Consider the following 19,146-nt stretch of genomic DNA (forward strand, 5'->3'; position numbering starts at 1 on the left):
AAGAAATGTTGCTGAATTTCAAAAGTTCAGAATAATTTGAATATCTCACAAATAAGACCCAGGTATGAGCTTAAATAAAACTCAAACATAGTACAACTCAAGAATTCAATGTGATCATAAAATATAACTTTATTTCAATCCACCACTTATTCATTTTATTGCAATACGGTATACTTCATACCATTTGGTCAACCTACTAAGCTATTAGCATTTTGTGAGTTCATGGTTTATAAATAGGATTCCACAACATTTGCTCCGGAGACAACTGCTCTGCTATAAATTTCAAACACTAATCAAATAACTTAACTTCAGCCCTGGCTATAATACTGTACACTACCCTAACCTAACATAAAACCCTCCATTACAACCCTAATCCTACATTTAAGATGAAATTAAGCCCAGAGCAATTGTCACAGAAGCAAATGTCATGCCACCATAATGAGAATAGTTACATCGTTCCAAACCCTGGAAATTGTAAATTGTAGACTGACCGTATTTGTCCCTGGAATATAAACAGATAATAAATTACATTGATATCACCTGTCAAAATTAAACAAATTGCCAAACCTTTCTTTCCAATGTAGGAATATTTTTTCACGCAACACATTAGGCTTTTTACAGTGGGTGCATGACGGATTATATACTTTGTAAGATTATTTCTGAATGTACGAAGTGCTGTATTTGGTAGAACTGAAGCTGGAGAAGTAATATCCAGTATTGCAAAAAACTCAAATGCGACTTAATGGTAGTTGTGTGGTGGAGGATACTACATTATATGCACTTCGAAACATTATTTCCCCGCTTTAGCTCTGCCAAATGTACAACTTCCTGTATTTCAGGAATAATCTTGGTGTACATACAGGTAATCTATCATGCATCCACTAAGACCAGATACTAGTATTAGTGTGGCATATTTTGTTCGTTGAAGTCATTACAAATGATCCGAGCCAGAATCAGAGTATACTATGTGGTAATTCACTAACGGCTGAAATCAATTTTAAGTAAATAAATACGTTTTCTGAAAATCTGATTGTTTGTAAGGTTTTAAAATTGATTTTAGCCATTATTGGATCACCTCATCTTTCACAGTTTGGAGACTGATTCACTGGACCCCAATGCTTTATGACCTTGCTCTATGCTTTGGCTATGCATATAATGTTATTCAATGATGTTTTTAAATTCCTAACATAGTACAGCAACATCAAATATTTCAGGGTTTTAACGGCACACATGCTAAGGATGAGTGAGTTTACAAAGCACAACCATGTGGGACTCGTCTTTGACTTATATCTTAAAGAATGGAAGCAAAATCTCCACATATCGAAATACCACAACAGAGCAGACACTAAATGTAAAATTAGTCTTCATATCCGCACATAGAATCTGCAGGCAATAATTTTTTTAATAAAAAAAATAGAAACACAAAACTAATAGTTTACAGTCCCAAACTGATAAACCATTAGATGACAAAAATGATGATTCAGAAGACAGAGCCATATATCTTTTCAAAGTACATCAAAAAGGCCCCTAATGTGCATAAATCAATCTTCTCTGTTTAAATTTAAATTTGACTTTAAATCACAGGTTGGCATGCTTTTTAGCTATAAACCATAAATGTATTTAATACTAAAACTCAAAATGATACATTCCTAATAAAAGAGTTTCGAGGGAATTATTTTAACCATCCATCCATATTTCCAAACAAGAAAGTGAAGCCTCAGGTGAAATGAGTATGCTGAACAAATTAATCAATAAATAAAGTATATCAAATAAATGACTGTTTTAAAAGTAACAAATTAAAAGTGAATGAAATTATATTGCAACAGATTCATTCATAATACTCTCTGAGATTTTTTTTTCACTAGGGGAAGAAATCTACATATCGTTTTGCACACTGAACACTCTGTGGAGTGAATTTTGTGCAAGATTAATCCCGCTAAAATAACAACGATTACAGACATTATCATAATTAAAGGACATATTTCTGTACACTCATGGAGACCAATCGATTGACCCACTCATAATGTGGACTACGTTCACGTGCAAAATATATTTCATGAGTATCAGCAATAAAAACACTTTCATACATAATATAAGCACAAAGGGTTTTTCATAATACCTATCTTAATCGCACATTCACAACTTCCACACATGCAAAAAATCATATTTTGATTGTAAACAGGAATGCACCCATTCACCAATGATATTTTCAACTCAAACATGATGACAACCAATAACTGTCAAGAGAAAAATAGTCCAATATATGAATGAAATACGCATTTTTCCCACAGAATTGTTCTATCCTTCTCCATGGCTACCTTTCAAATTCCAACAAAATCCTCTTCCAAAGAAAACATGAATACAGCATTCTTCTCCTAGCAAGTATCATCCCCATTATAATCTCTCAACGATGATCGCAGAAGCTCCGCCTCCTCCGTTACAGATGCCGGCCAATCCCTTTTCGCCTGGTTTGAGGTTATGAACCATGTGACCTGTGATCCTTGTCCCAGACATCCTGGGGAATCAAATAAAAGAAAAACAAAGGTTTGAATGAAATTGCTGGTTGAGGCTTGTTCATGTATATGGCATTTAAAAAAAAAAGATGTGGACAATAAATCTATAAAATCTCTTATTTCAGATTTAATGAGCACTTATTAAAGCTGATACGAACCAATAGCGCCATCACGAGTCTTAAACTACTCATACCTGGCCAGTTTCCTGACCCATAATGCTAGTGTAGTCTAGTAATATAGACCCACTTGAATGATAACATGCTAATTAGCTTCTCATTACATTCATACCGCAATAATTATGTTACCAAGTAGCAAAACAATTTCTTTTCCTCTCAAAACATTTTAGTTTCTCTATACAAAAATAATTATAGGTCAATTTATTCTCTGTAGTATGAGTAGATATCTGAAAATGTATATTTTAAGACTATGTATTCATAACACACGGTCAATGAGAGACCACACACAGTTCACTCCCCCTTTAAACATACCGTTATCAGAAAACATCTTTACCATAATCACAAAACCTACAAAGATAAATGATGCATGAATGCTCATGACAACAGGTGGAAAGTAGTCTCCTCAAAAGAAGGCAAAATGATATGAAACTCTATCATCTTTTGCAGACTAACTTACACCGTTAGAAAAAGGAAACAAACTCTTTAACTTTCTTTTTTCCCCCAATCAACAATATTCTTGAACAAATCTTTGAGGAAATTTATTCTGGTGCAAAAAAAGTTGGTAAGGATAAAATTGATATTGAACTGAACCCCATAAAATTAGATTTAACAACATGGGAGTAAGGGCGACTGGTGCAAGGTAAATCCAACTAGTCTTATTCACAGGGACAAATCTGCATTTGGAACTTTTGATAAACCTCTACTTTACTACAATAAAAACTCACCCGATTGGATGACCGATACTGACAGCACCCCCATTGATGTTGACCTTTGTAGGGTCAAGGTCAAGAAGTTTGACGTTGGCAAGGACGACCACACTGAAGGCCTCGTTGATTTCAAACATTGCAATGTCCTCCTTCTTAACACCTGTTTGTTCTAAGACCTGAAAAATACCAAAGGATTTTTAGATTTATTGAATTGAAACCAATATCTGAGAAGTAGGATGCTCAAAAGCTTCTTATTTTGATGAAGAAGCTTCAATATGTATTAGTTTCATTTCATAGATCATAAGGAATCAAACAATTATTCTTACGTCTTGCATGGCATGGGAGACAGCAAATGTATTAGTCTATGGGACTAATCACTGCATCTCAACCATACTCTTACAGTCAGTACATACCCTTTTTTATGTTTTTAGAGCTTATCTCAAATAACATTTCCATTGAATTTTATAACAAAAAGATTATAATTAATCAAATAATCAAATGTTATATTAACAACGGTTACAAGCTACTTAGATCTTGGTATCTTATTGGTTGATAGCAAATTGGCCAACTAATGTCAAAAAGAAGGAAATGGGAATCTGTTTTCATCAAATTTTCTTTACAAAACAACACTCCCTGAATAGCTCCTCCGTCTGTTTGAGAAATTGGAATGCATTCATTTCAAGGATCCTGTCAAATTTTTCATAGAACAATATTTTGTAACTGTGATGAGAGGGAATTACCTTTGGCATGGCATGAGCTGGAGCAATTGGAAACTCAATAGGAGCAACTGCTGCATCAGCAAACCCTGGATACAATACACAGAAAGAAAGCACATTTTGATCATTATTGCTAGAAGAAAATAAGTAAAATACACATTTTCCATAAATACATGTATGTGTTTTGAGAATCAACATTTAATAAACAATTTCTACTTCAGTCATAAAATCTATTGAGACACACACTTGGTTTGTCACATTCCATTTGTCCATATTAAAGTGATTGGTTAACATTGGTTTGACTTTTAAAAAATCTGAGCTAGAAGGTCACACTTGTCACCTGTGTCTGTGATATGTTACAAAATTGAAGCCCAGAAAAAATTGCGTTCGAAAATAATTATTTAGTGCTTCAAAAATTGAAATATAAAGTGACCGAAAACACCATCTTAATTTCATCTTATACACTTATGTGTACTATTTAGGCGTCTATTAGACGCCTATTTACAAAATCGGGGTTTGCCTTGTAGTTTTAGCTTTTCATTCTCAATAATGGTTGTTTTCAGGGTTTATTAGTTCTAATACATGCACTTGTACACATGTTTCATCTTGGTTTGATAATTTTTTAAATCGGCTGCTAACAAAGTTAAACAATACCTTTAAGGTTTTGTCAATCTTGATTTCTAAGACTTTCTCATGAAAGCCTTGTTTGCTGAAATTACAGGTATTTAGCTCTTACAGACAACCTGAAAATGTGAAATAGGAGGAGATTAGTTACTAAATTCGACAGTCCAGAGGACCGTTTTATGAAATGACTTGTCCGGCAATTACCACAGTAGTAAGTTTGTCAATCAAAATCAAGAAAAGATGTCAGGATCAGACCAAAAATGTTGATGAAATGCTTCCCAGACCTTACCTACTATCCTAGCTAGTGGTGTGACCTTTAATTTCTCTGCTGCTTGAGCTGTCATTAGAACCATAGCTGCGGCTCCATCATTTAATGTGCTGGCATTCGCTGCGGTTACTGTGCCTGTACAATAAGCAGAAGAAAATATATACATTGATGAATTATAAACTAGATGGATTCTTGACTGTATGATATTGGATTACATTGAACAAATTACATGGCAAACATGTGACTTGCTATCCTATATTATCATCATTATTGTTATTGGAAGAATTAGAGGACTTTGCAAGAAAGTTACAATCTATTACAGGTTAATCTCAGTCCATAAATCAATTACAAGTCTTTCAATTAACTAAAAATTGCAATCAATAGGTCATCTAAATCATCCTTAAATTTCTGCTGGTATTAAGGGGTTTTGTAGGAAACTTACAATCAATTGCAAGTTTAAATTTAGCCCCTAAAATAAACCTATCCTGTGTCTTGCAACTAACTGCAAATTGCAATCAATATCTACCTATAAATTTAAAAAATGTATCACTTGTAAATTTCAATTTGATTGATTTCAACTAGATTTATTTCATTGCTACCTAAGAGGAACACAGCAACAGATTAAAGATTGACTGGTAGGGGTCAACTTTTACTTCAAAAATATTCTGACAAGCAAAAACAAAATAGAAAAAAAACAATCCCTTCCCCTAGATACAAGGGGTAACCCCCCCCCCAAAGAAGAGATGTATGTACAATTCTCATTTATGCTTAGTATGGATGGTACCCCATATGAAGAGGGATAATAACTTACCATCTTTCTCAAAGACTGCCTTCAGACTACGGACTTTATCAAAGTTGACCTTGCTATATTCTTCATCTTCTGATACAACTACATCAGGTTTTCCTGTTGTAATGGAAACATGTGATGCAATGCTCAGTGACATATCATATATAACTTTATATATATTATTAAACATTCTGATATCAAAGTGTGATTTTTTTTCTTCAAAAGACAAGTTTATGAATTTTTTTAAATTCCAAAGCTTCTTCCACTTTTCAAAATTAAATTCTGAACTTATTTAATCACGTATATGATTTCTAATGATTTTAAAAAATACTGTTTCAATATCAAAATATCATCAGTGAAAACAGGAATGAAATGTTCTTATTTCACAAGAATTCATAGAAAAAGAAGGGAAAATATTTCAGCAACATTAAACAAAATAAACTGTTAACATCACTTGGGTCACTCTTTTCAAAACAAAACATTTGACAATATGAAAATCACAATAACCCACCTCTTTTCTGTGGGACACCAACAGGGATTATTTCCTTTTCAAATACTTTATTCTGAAGATAAAAACAAGAAATAATAAAGAAATCTGGTTAATCATCTTACAAAATGGAATATCAGTAAGGAAAAATAAAATTCAGTCACTTTTTCATACTTAATATCATTACCAAACACATTTATCTACATCACAATTTGAGTTGGGTTTTAATGAATAGATATTGGGTCCATACTATATCTCCTCTCAGAGAATGTACGGTATTCAGCACTACTTAATATCACACCAATCATCATATTAATTTTCGTGGGTGATTTCAAGTTTAGTGTTGACCTTTTGTTGTTGGTGTTTGGGCTAATTGTTACACTAGCAAAGCCCCAAACTATATCATGAAGATGGTCCTGGGATTAACCTCACCAGGGGCCCGTAACACAAAGCTTAGCAATGATCGCAGAACATTTTTCTACGATTGATTCCATTCACTACAATTGATTCCATTCACTACACGTAATTCCATTCACTACAATGTACAATCAATCGTGAAAATCAAGCGTACGATCAATCGCTAACCTTTGTGTTACTGGACCCAGGTGTTGAGCTGTAATTGATTTCGATCATTTTTGTAAACTCAGATTTGATATTGGAGCTGGGAAAGACAATCTGAATTGTGCTTCAAACACCAACACCCAACACCAACACCAGACTTGAAATCACCCAATGCACACATACCGCTCCTGCTGCTTGGCTCTTTTGGTAGGAGCTGATAGCAAAGTCATCTTGTTCTTCTCTTGATATTCCAAGTTTTCTAGCGGTATCCTCTCCACAGTTACCCATGTGAAACTTGTTATAAGCATCTGTGAGTCCATCACCTACAATAGCATCCTGAGAGAATAGAAATAAAATAGCATAAAACAAACATAATCAAACTTGTATTTACCCGATGATTACAGACTGCTAGAATTCCCTTTATACAGCAATCACCAGTCTACAGCAGGCAATAGCGAATAACAGATCTTTTTGCTGTAGGTGGGTCGGGTTGACCAGTTGGTTTGACCCAATGGCAATGAGCTGTGATGTACTACGTTAAAACCCTAAGCCCTGTTAAACCCCGAACACCATCCCGCCCCCTCTGTAGATCTGCCATTGGCAGACAAAACAGATTATAGGGAGATGTAAAACAAAACAAACTATTTAAATTCTTGGATATTTACAAAGAAAGTAAAATATATAGTAAATTGAAGATATTCTACTACAAAGGTGTGCTCTTCACTTGCATTCACATGCACAATACCTATGAGTTCAGCTGAAACATATATATGTGTGTAGTCCCATACATCCAATTCTGTGTGGGAGTAGTGTGTTTAATGTGGTCAGGAGGAACATCCTCAATGCTATGATCATCAGAGGCCCGTTTCATGAAGATTTGTTATAAGAACAAATAACAAATGTACAAGTCCAATAACAAGTTTATTTTATTACTTATTTTACCAGTCCTATAACAAGTTTATTGAAGGATTTCAGTAGCTTTTAACTGTTATTGTAAATTTGTTTTTATAACAAGTTTTATGAAACGGACCCAAGAAGTGTGTCTCTTACCTCTAGTCTGGCACCTCCATACCCAGGATCACCTCGAGCCATTAGAAGAGGGACATTAGACATACTCTCCATCCCACCAGCTACCATTACATCCTATCAAGAAAAAAATAAATATAAACTGTGAAAATTACTTCAAGCATACCAATAAAGGGGTGCCCTTTGTCTGTGAAAAAAAATTTAAACAAAATGTTTTGTAACACTTGCAATTGATATTATTCTTAGTATTCTGAAGAGTGCAAGGTATGTGTTATACAAATATATCACATCGTAATTAAGTGAAAGTTATATATTTTTGGAAGAAATGAAGGACATTTTCTTTTTCAGATTAAATATTGATGGCACAAATCTCTGTGAACAGAATAATTTTGCTCAAACTCAAGTATGTGTAAAAGATTATCTCTAGTGATCAATAAAATGTCAATTAAACATTATCACCACTTTTAGTTGAAAACCAATAGGTGATCAGTTAACTGTCATTCATACATCGTTGCCAATTGCAAGAGGTAGCACATTTTACTCTTCTTATCAATAGCATTGTACGAAGACCATTTTGAATCACAATGAAATGTGCATTGTCTATGCTGACAGGTACACATGTATCATAATAATTATTTCATCATGAATCGATATACTGCTCTGAATGGATTTTTCTCCTGTTTAATATGATTATGTTGCTATAGCTGATTATGTTTTGTATATGTAGGATATTACTTTATGCCATGTATTTATTATATCCTTTATACATAACATGTACAATCTTTGTCTCTGCACTGCTCTCTTTCGTTATCATTATCAGCCTCCCTCTAATGCCGGGTTAAATTCATTTCTTGTAAAAAAATCCAATAGACATGTTAAATCTTAATATATTAATTATGACACTATCAATCAATTATATATAGATTCAAAATAAACAATACATTTTCATGCCATGATGTGATACAGCCGTGCTGAGACATAGTATTTGTATGTAAAAGGGTTCCAACAGTTTCTTTTTTTTCTATGGTTGAGATGCTCAAAAGCATTGATTTTGACGTTATGCCAAATAATATTTCAATGTACTCCTTAAAAGCTTTTTATCATTTTCATCATCCCCATCTTCATTCCCCCTCACCATCATGTCATTCTTCACCATTATATCTTTGCTCCATTCTCCTTTCATCTCATGAACATTATCACTATACTATAATGACACAGATGATTTGTTTGCGTAATATTTGTTATGCGTTTAATCACAAAATATTGGTTTTAGTACAAATTTTCTGTGAATACTGACCTCGACTTGTTTTCGATTTACAATACCAACAATTTATCATCTGATAGTAACTATTATTCCGCTTCTGAATTTAACTCTAATTTTCATAAAACTGACCAAAGATTTAGTTTACTTCATGTGAATTCTAGAAGTCTTAGTAAAAATTTTGATTCTCTCGAAACAATGATTTTTACCCTCAATGATTTCCCCTTTTCAGTTATTGGTGTTTCGGAAACATGGCTTCATAATACCTCGCCTAATCTATTCAACTTGAAAAACTATACATTAATTAGGAAAGATCGTGAAGAAAAGAGAGGAGGGGGCATTGCGTTTTATATTAATGATCAATTGCAATTCAAACTCCGTAAAGAAATATCATTAGAACAATCTGAATCCTTATTTTTAGAAATCATCAATTCCAATAACAAAAACATAATAATTGGATTAATTTACAGACCACCTCATTGTGCTATTAATTCCTTTTGCGAAGATCTTGATAAATGCCTACATTCTTTTACGGGGGAAGGTAAACATGGATATTTAATGGGTGATTTCAATATTGATTTGTTATCGCAAAGTAATGATCATGATACCCTTCTCCACACTATATATGCTAATAGCTGTTATCCACATATATATAAACCAACAAGGATTGATAGTCATTCTTCTACTCTTATAGACAATATTTTTTCCAATATTTTCGATAAAGAAGTTACCAGTGGACTTCTATACTCTGATATATCTGACCATCTTCCAATTTTTGTAATGTGTAATAATGATATATCAATTAAGAAGTCAGACAAATCGAATATGTACAGAAAAGTAACAGCCCAAAATATTGAATCTTTTAAAAGTGATCTAACGAATGAAGAATGGTTGGATGTTTTTAGTGAATTAGATGCAAATATTTCGTATGAAAATTTTCATAAAAAATTACAGAAGTATTACGAGAAAAATTTCCCTCTTGTACCTATAAATGAAAATAATAAGACTGGTAAAATGCCATGGATATCGAAATCGATATTACGATCTATACATAAAAGGAATAAGCTATATAAAAAAAATTTGAGAAACCCAACTGATGATAATAAAAATAAATATAAAACATACCGAAATAGATTAACTAATATAATTCGCTCCTCTCGTAAAAGCTATTATTCTGAAAAAATTGACAGAGTAAAATCAAATATAAAGTCTACATGGGGGGTTATAAATGATTTAATTGGTAAGAAAAGAAAAGAATCACCCACTGACAATTTTACATTGGATAATGTGAATATAAATTCCCAAGACATAGCTCACTCTTTTAATTCTTTTTTTGTAAATATCGGACCTAAATTAGCAAAAAACCTTAGTAAACCAAATGAAAGCTTTACTAAGTTTCTCCCGGAACCTGCAATAGCTTCACTGTTTTTGAATCCTACAAATGATAATGAAATAATAGAAATAACAAAAACTCTTAAGTCCAGTAAAGCACAGGGCCACGATAGAATTAGTAATTTTCTCCTTAAACAAATTATACATTTTATTGCACCCCCTCTGACTCATATTTTTAATCTCTCACTCAATACTGGGAAATGTCCAGAGTGCTTAAAAATTGCTAAAGTAAATCCTATTTTTAAGAAAGACAACCCTCATGAAATAAGTAATTATAGACCTATATCGATTCTCCCTAGTATATCTAAAATCATTGAAAAGATTATTTACAAGAGGCTATACAAGTTTTTGGATACACATAATTTATTAAATTCAAATCAATATGGTTTCAGAAAAAGTCATTCAACTGACCTTGCGCTGATTAGATTATATGATAAAATAACAGATTCTATAGCCAATAAAGAACATGTAATAGGGGTATTTATGGATCTATCAAAGGCCTTTGATACCATTGACCACCAAATTTTACTTCAAAAACTTTACTCTTATGGAATTCGTGGTGTTGCTCTTTCCTGGTTTCAAAGCTATTTAACCAATAGAAAACAATATGTTGTATTTAATGATGTTTCTTCAACTTTTCTACCAATCCGATGCGGTGTCCCACAAGGATCAATATTAGGCCCATTACTTTTTTTATTATATATCAATGACTTAACTAATACAACTTCTCTTCTATCGTTTATATTATTTGCAGATGATACTAACATATTTTACTCACATTACAACCTTAACACTCTAGTTGACACACTAAATAATGAGTTACTGAAATTATCATTATGGTTTAAATGTAACAAATTGTCTCTCAATATCAACAAAACTAATTTCATGTAATTTAAACACATACAATCTCATATAAATGACGTACATTACAACATATTTATAGATAATGTTCCTCTTGATAGAAAGCATCAAACGAAGTTTTTGGGTGTCGTCATTGACGAAAATTTAAATTGGAACGAACATATACGCCATATAATAACTTCTATTTCTAGGAATGTTGGTATACTATATAAATTAAAGAAATGTATTCCTTGCAAAACACTTGCGTTGCTTTATAATTCATTGATTTTACCGTATATAACGTATAGCAATTTAGTATGGGCCACAACAAACAAAACAAAAATAAATTATATTCACTTATTGCAAAAGAAAGCGCTTCGCATTTGTACCGGTTCACAATATTTATCTCACTCCAAACCATTATTTTACCAATTAAAAACTCTGACAGTATTTGACATTAATACACTACAAAGTTTATTGTTCATTTTCAAGTATTTAAATGGGATGCTACCAAATTCATTTCAAAATTTTTATACTTTGAATAAAACCATTCATGATTACCCCACCCGTAATTCCTCTAATTTACATTTAGTCAATCCAAAACTACGTATTGCCCAGAGATCCGTAAGACATCATGGTCCTGATCTTTGGAATCCTCTCCCAGACTCAATTAAATCCTCTTGCTCCCTACACTCATTCAAAGCTAAAGTTAAGGTCATGTTACTATCGGAATATGTACAATAAACTTTCTTGTGTCATAATCATGTTCTAATATTCCGTTTCCATCATCATTAACATTATTTCCACCACCACCACCACCATCACCACTATCATCATCATCATCATCATCATCATCATCTTCATCATCTTCATTTGTCATTATCATTATTATTATTTTTTTTTTTACTTGATTATATATATTATAGCAAGTTTTGGCTTGTTAGATTTTGTTCTTCTCTTTTTATATTATACTTAATTGATACTTTAATAATTTGTTATTGTCCATTCTGCTCATAATATGATTATATGGTTAAAATATGTTTCGGTTTGTCATAATTTTCAAGCATTTTTTTGCTTACTATGGCAATCCATCTTCTGCTATTAATTTTATGCTAAATGATTTATACCTGATTTATTGTCAATGTATGTTTGTTACATTTATGTTATATTATATTGTTATGTAGAAGAAAAATAAATTCAAATCAAAAATCAAAATCAAATAATGGAAATAACAGCCCATTGTGCATTTTGAAACATTTCGCATAATCCTAGCTCCATCCACAATCATACTTGGTTGCTACTATGAGTGATCTGAAGCCACTGGCTACAGACCCGGCTACAATATCTGATAATTGTGTGTGCATTCACTGAATATTGTTTTGATGATTTGCTTACCGGTATTCACTTTTCAATCATCACCAAATGTATAAGGGTGTATAAAGAAAACTATTTCACTGAAAGCTTTAATACCTGATGTCCACACATAAGGCTTTGTGCTGCCATCATAACACTCTTCATTCCCGATGCACAGACCTTGTTGACAGTAGTACAGGGTGTTCCAAGAGGAAGACCTGAAACAGGAGAAATTCAAACTTTGATCAGATAATAATAATGGGATTTGATGTTCCAAGAGGAAGACCTGCACTAGGGCCCGTTTCATTAAGGACTTGCAACTCTTGTAACTTTGCCATAATGGCAAATACCATGGCAACAGGGCTCAGCAGCCAATCAAAATCAAGGTTACCATGGTAGTTGCCATAATGACAAAGTTACAACAGTTGCAAGTTCTTTATGAAACGGGCCCCTGGGGCCCGTCCCGTTTCATAAAGAAGGAGGAACCCAATGTTTGATCAAATATGGTAACTAGATATCTTCTTTACAATGATCATGGTGTGATAAAAAGGCTTGTAAACTCAACTCCCATTTTTTTAACCAAGAACCGATACTTTCTTCTCTCATGCTTCATTTTCTTAGACCCACGGCATGTTAAGCAAGCTGAGGTCAATGTGTATTTCACTAACCACACCATGCATCTTATCACAGTGCATTCAACTAGTGTGGCTTTGGAAACACTTCAGAAAATAGACTGTATATCATATGGCCTCAATATCTATTTCCTCCAATCCTATTTGACCTCCCTTCAATTACTCAAGTTCTACCTAATAATATTCATATCACACTGAACTATTATTGGTAGGAAAAAGTAGTTAAGCAAGATAAAGAATGTCATTTGCCAAAGGTACCATACGTCCAAAATCTTCACAACTGACAGTAATTCTTTAAACTGTTCCCTCCTGAGGAGTAATGTTCTAGTTAAAATGAATACATGTTATCATTAACATACCTGCTCCTAGAGCTGCTTGTCTTGTTGGTGCTTGACCTTGACCAGCCTGAAGGACATTGCCCATGTAGACTTCATTCACATCTTCAGGAGTGATACCTAATCAAAACATGAGGAAATAATTCATAAAATTTCTGATACACTATAATCAAACAATAAACAAAATATGAATTAATGTATCAAAATGCAAAAAACAAACAAACTGGAAATGTGAAGGAATACATGTACATGCCAAAGTTTATTTTGATTAAATCAGGTCATAAATGATTAATATCAAAATTCATATAGATTATAGTGCAAAAAAACCTATGCATCTGTTCAGTCAACATATTGACCAGCTAGCCCAAGACAAGTGTCGAAAGAAAGGATTGCGAACACATACATGTACTGAGGGAAGAAGTTGTTTTTCACTTTTTGGCTTCCTGTAATATTCTCCAACCCCACCGGTCTAAGTTCATAGTTAACCGGAATCATGCTCTTCAGGACCCAGGAATCCCTAAGACCTTGGATCAGGATGACCTACATGCCTTCACATCTCTTGTTCTCTTCCCTGATCCTACTCTCTCCAACTCTGCTTCCTCTACCTCCACTCTGATTGCCTTACGTTATATCCTCCAAATCCACTTATGCCATGCAGCCATATCCAACTCCTAAACCCCCTGTGCTCCTGACTTACTACTGTATATCTGGAATTCCAGCTGATGATCTCCGACCTCAGCGGATGAAGAATATCAAGAAGAAGACTGAACAATTACCTAAACTGAAGTCGACAAATATTTAATTGATTACAACATGTGCATTCTGAATAAAACCAAGTTTTGAAGAAAAGAAAAATTGGGCACTACTGGTGCACATACAGTATACATGTATTATTACCTGCTTTTTCGACAGCTGCCTGAATGACCATGCTACCCATTCTATGGGCTGGAAGGGATGCTAGTGCACTCCTGAATGAACCAATAGGAGTCCTCACTGAGCTTACAATAACTACATCCTGTCAAGAAATAATAGTAGTAAAAGAAAAGAAAATATTGAGAGATCTTGTCACAGGATCTACGATAAGAACTCAGCTACACCAAACAACAAACAAATGATGCATAGGCCTACATGCAAAATGTACAATAGGACCTTCTTTTTAATTTCCTTTTGGCTCTTTTTCGTCATTCCCAAGTACTAAAATGGAGTAGTAAACATCACCCAGATTCCCAATAAAATTTGACCAAACAAAATCTTAGAGACAACATTGGGTATGGTGTGGTTTATGGTTTTGAATGAATGAATTAATATTTGTTCAACACTGATTACACAGGATTGGAAATGAAATAACAGTGGGTGACTTCAGGGGAATGTTTCAAGAAGCATTCTGTCAGTTATTTTCACTGATTAACTTGCTCTGAACCAATCAGATGCAAGGATTTCACTAGCTTATAACAACTGGCCTGTGAAAATAACTGACTGCTTGTTGTTTGATGAAATGCTCCTTAGATTTGGTGTTGACTTCCGATATTGGAACTGAGCCAGTTTTAACCACAAAACCAAACTTAAATTTGAGGTGGTTCTAAGATGAATTTCACTGGGGTTTGAATTATCAATAACGAGAATTGAATAATTTTTTTGTAAATCAACATTGGGTGTCGGAGCTGCACAATAAGGCATTCTGAATTGTGCTTCCAACTACAGAACACTGAACTAGAGATTATACACAGAGAATCTATAGAGCTAAGTCATGGCCCTGGAATAATGGGGTGCTGAAGCAACCCCCCACCCCTTCTTTAAAAGTTGTTCCCAGGCACCTACGCTAAGTTGTAACATGGATTTGGGGGATATTTTTGTTAATTTGAATTTTAGTAATAAAGTACTTACATTAAGGCCCTTCACTGTTGAAAAGTGACGAAAGCTGCAACTCTGTCTTACCTGCATGTACAACATGAATAAAAAATTCAAAATAATATTTCATTTATGGTTGGTGACTTTTGATGAAGAGATATCTGAATTGTTTGGTCCATACTTAGCATCTGTACACAGTGCTGCAGGTGAACTCCCAGTTGAACCTATAGGCCCGAATTCACAAAGATGGTTTTTAAAACCATCGGTTGAACCCATGGTTTATGCAGATTTCCTGTATAAATTACGCTTATTTACCAATATTGTTTTGAATTAATGAGTCCACTCTTCGAACAATGGACTCATGAATAAAATAACTTCCTTAACCATGGCAACAGGCAGCAATTTGGCGCACTGTGACAAAAGCGTGCATCCTCCAAAAATTGACGCAGTTTTTTAAGACTTTGCCAAGGCATCCAATGCTATGCCTCATGATGTACTTTTGAAGAAATTAGCCACACAGTTTAAAGACCCAGACCGGACCCCAAAATGAAATTGACAAATCATGTACCAATTGAAAGCTAATAAAATACTTAATATAGAAATGCAAGCTTTATGCATTTTTAACGCTTAACAGCTGAGTATTTTGCTTAAGAATAGACCCAATTATCGGGCTTTGAAAATAGACTTTCTTGTAAATGCTTTCACCGGCCTCGAGACCGTGGCATCATGTTGTGTTAAAAGCAGTGTAATTCCATCGAATTGTACACAGAAAAAGTGGGTGATTTTCCCCCTTTCTTATTACGCCTTTTATTTTCTTCACTTCTATCATATAGAGATATCATAATATATTTTTCTGCAAGCCTAAATTAATGAAATTTAGGGCTTTTGCGAGTTTTCCCCATATTTTATTTCCTGCTTATTTAGCACAGCTTTTGAATTATATCTTCTTTCAGAGTATGTGTAACAAGTTTTCCTGACATAGCATTTAGGCCTAATAAGAACTAAGAAAAGAAATAGCAACAAATCTAGAGATGAGTTGTAGGTTTCCATCCATTTGAGCACTGAATAATTGTCATTGTCATTTTTTTTCTGCAATTGAAAAAAATCAAATTCAAAATCTGAAAAGCAGAAAAATAATCCTTTTTCAGCGTAAAGCCTATGGAATCACAACGATTCTAACAAACATGACGTCACGGTCGTGAGAACGGAGAAAGGCAATGGAAATTGGAAAGCCTTTTGTCAAAATCCCAAGCGAAACCCTTTGAATTGTTTTTCTTAAGCAAAATACTAAGCTGCCAAGAGGTGAATATGCATAAAACGTACACTGTTGTACTATGTAGCTTACATATTTCCCATTTGTCAATTGCACTTTTAGCTCCAGTCTGGGTCTTTAATCATTTTGTAATCTGTAGGCCTACATGCTATTCATTTAATTGCACAGCGCCCTCTTCATCTTGACTGTGTCAGTCTTAGTACGTACTCACATTACAGCTCCAAAAGTTTGGTGTTGTAAGCCCTACTTGTACCCAGGGTGACACTTTCTTCTTTAAACTTTTGATTATATCTTATTGTTAAACTATGTGTGAGTCTGATGTTTTGTGATCTTCAACTATTAGTCATACACTATTACATTCTTTTTGTGTGAAGTCACATGGATTGGAAAAGAAGACCTTCGGGTTAGTTATTAAGTTAATCTTTTTCTTTTCCTGGCAACCATGTGACTCTGCTTTTCCCATTGTCTGTATATGTTGTTTATATGTTTGATTATGCAGAATAAAACAATGATAATAATAATGACTTCTTTTACGGGTTCAAATACAGCTTTTGTTAGTCTTTATTTTTTATATTAGTTTAGTTTACTCCAACGATGTTGTAGGACTAAGCCTGTTCATCGATCAAATTAGAATGTATATTGCTGCTCTCCTTCAGACAAAATTAGATGCACTACTTCAAAGAGCAAGTCTACCCCAACAAAATTTTAATTGATCAAACAAGTTTAATGCTGGAAATATCATAATCAGATGTAAAATTAGAAAGGTATAACATTTTAAACAAACATCATTTCACCAAACTTTACAAGTACGCTGCACATCCTGGTTGGTATGTAAATGAAGGGACCAATGACGCCATTCATCATTTCTTGTCATATAATTTGGTAAGAGTTCCATATGCACCCCCCACTAAAATTGAAAATAAAAACATGGAGAAGGTTCAGAATAATATATCTAGCCCTAATATCAGAATATATGATGGGGAAGTGGAAATACATACCAAAATATGGCTTTATTCCGTCAAATTTCGAGCGAGATCTTGTGCGTGTAATTGTCCATAGACATCGGTTTATTTAGTCAGTAAAGGGTCTGCGAGTCAAGACTAGTCGAACTATCGGCTGATAATCGTAAAAATACCCTTTCCGGTATCAGCGCTTCTCGCTAGCATAGCGGGAAAGGTCTTGACTACAGATCAAACGAGGTGAGTTCAAGTCCCAACTAAGGTAAGCAACAGTAAAAAATTGATAGAAAAATCTGGAGTGAACGAACCGGAAGTCTCAACAATCTTTTGTTATTTTTGGTGGGGGGTGCATATGGAACTCTTTCCTATTATTTTATGAAATATTAATAGGGATCTAGTCAAATTTTCTCATCATAATGTGATTTATTTTCCCCATGGAAATGTGGCCTTTTCCATATTTTCACATATTTCGAGAAACTGGTAAACTGATTGTATTCATAAAAATTTAATTTCCATTCGGCCTCCGGCGCTTTGTTTCTCCCTTTAAAATATGTTGGATTTAAGGAGAAATTGAAGAGGGTGAGGTAGCACACCCTTTTCCCCATAGACGCTGTACTTAAGCCGTCTTTCCGTTGATGCCCACAATCAAAGTGTTGATTATCATGGCAAAGAAAGCCTCACATGAACCACCATTACAATTAAGAATGTCTTCCATGATTCTATCTGTGTCTCTCAGAGGAGGAGCTTAGCCAGGTTAGTTAGGGATAGGACTTTTTTTTTAATTTTAGGAGGGCTGAACAAATCAGAAAATGTAAAAAAAAAAAACTCCTCCAAAAGACAGCTGATTTTTCGGGTTTTTTCCGTCTAGATCCAGTGGCCGCATTGATTTATGCATCAGATTCGTACATCTAAATAATGACTTGGCATAAGATAGATCGCATGAATTTTACCGGCGATCGCGACCCCCCTCTCCATAGCGCCGGCCCTTGTTCAAACCCCGACCGCGAATCAGAGCGGTAAACCATTTAGCAGGCACTGTTCTTGGGCACTTACCGCTCACGCGATTAAAGTCCACAGCCATCCTCTCACTCACCTCAGCTCTCTCTCTCACTCCCTCTAAAAATTGTTATTAAAAAATATCGGATGTTATTCGATACGAATATTCTAAAAATCTTACCAGCTTCCGAGGCAAAGCCCTCATCATGTTTGAAGCCATTTCCAATTCCAAATATGATGCCGGATCGAGAATTATTGATCTTGACTTGTGTGTCTCCAATTCACGAGATCGAGAGTTGTATGTACTGTAGCGCCACTTACGATACGAGATGATGATGCGCCAGTTATTTTTTGGTCCAGTGAAAATGAACTGAATTGGAAAAAAAAATTGA

At 34.1% G+C, this 19,146-nt stretch overlaps 1 protein-coding gene across 1 annotated transcript; it reads right to left on the minus strand.

Annotated features, from left to right (window-relative positions):
• Window positions 1-104: 104 nt before the first annotated feature.
• On the minus strand, window positions 105-19,066 carry LOC129259177 (acetyl-CoA acetyltransferase, mitochondrial-like). The gene is made up of 13 exons (XM_054897479.2): window positions 18,936-19,066; window positions 15,563-15,613; window positions 14,576-14,693; window positions 13,703-13,798; window positions 12,829-12,929; window positions 7,890-7,982; window positions 7,023-7,175; window positions 6,303-6,354; window positions 5,816-5,908; window positions 5,026-5,139; window positions 4,137-4,201; window positions 3,415-3,572; window positions 105-2,515 (listed from the first exon to the last, which is right to left on the minus strand). The coding sequence occupies exons 1-13, from the start codon at window positions 18,972-18,974 to the stop codon at window positions 2,395-2,397; spliced, it is 1,254 nt and encodes a 417-aa protein (XP_054753454.2). The 5' UTR covers window positions 18,975-19,066; the 3' UTR covers window positions 105-2,394.
• Between the last annotated feature and the right edge of the window lie 80 nt (window positions 19,067-19,146).

The sequence above is a fragment of the Lytechinus pictus genome, chromosome 4, assembly GCF_037042905.1.
Source record: "Lytechinus pictus isolate F3 Inbred chromosome 4, Lp3.0, whole genome shotgun sequence".
In the NCBI taxonomy this organism is placed as follows: Eukaryota; Metazoa; Echinodermata; class Echinoidea; order Temnopleuroida; family Toxopneustidae; genus Lytechinus; species Lytechinus pictus.

Excerpts from the sequence above, each read along its gene's own strand:
- LOC129259177 (XM_054897479.2), bottom strand. The coding sequence starts at position 18,974 with ATGGCTTCAAACATGATGAGGGCTTTGCCTCGGAAGCTG. Across the intron at positions 6,355-7,022 it reads AGAGCCAAGCAGCAGGAGCG|AATAAAGTATTTGAAAAGGA; the intron begins GTATGTGTGCAT and ends TTTTATCTTCAG. Across the intron at positions 2,516-3,414 it reads AGTATCGGTCATCCAATCGG|GATGTCTGGGACAAGGATCA; the intron begins GTGAGTTTTTAT and ends TTGATTCCCCAG.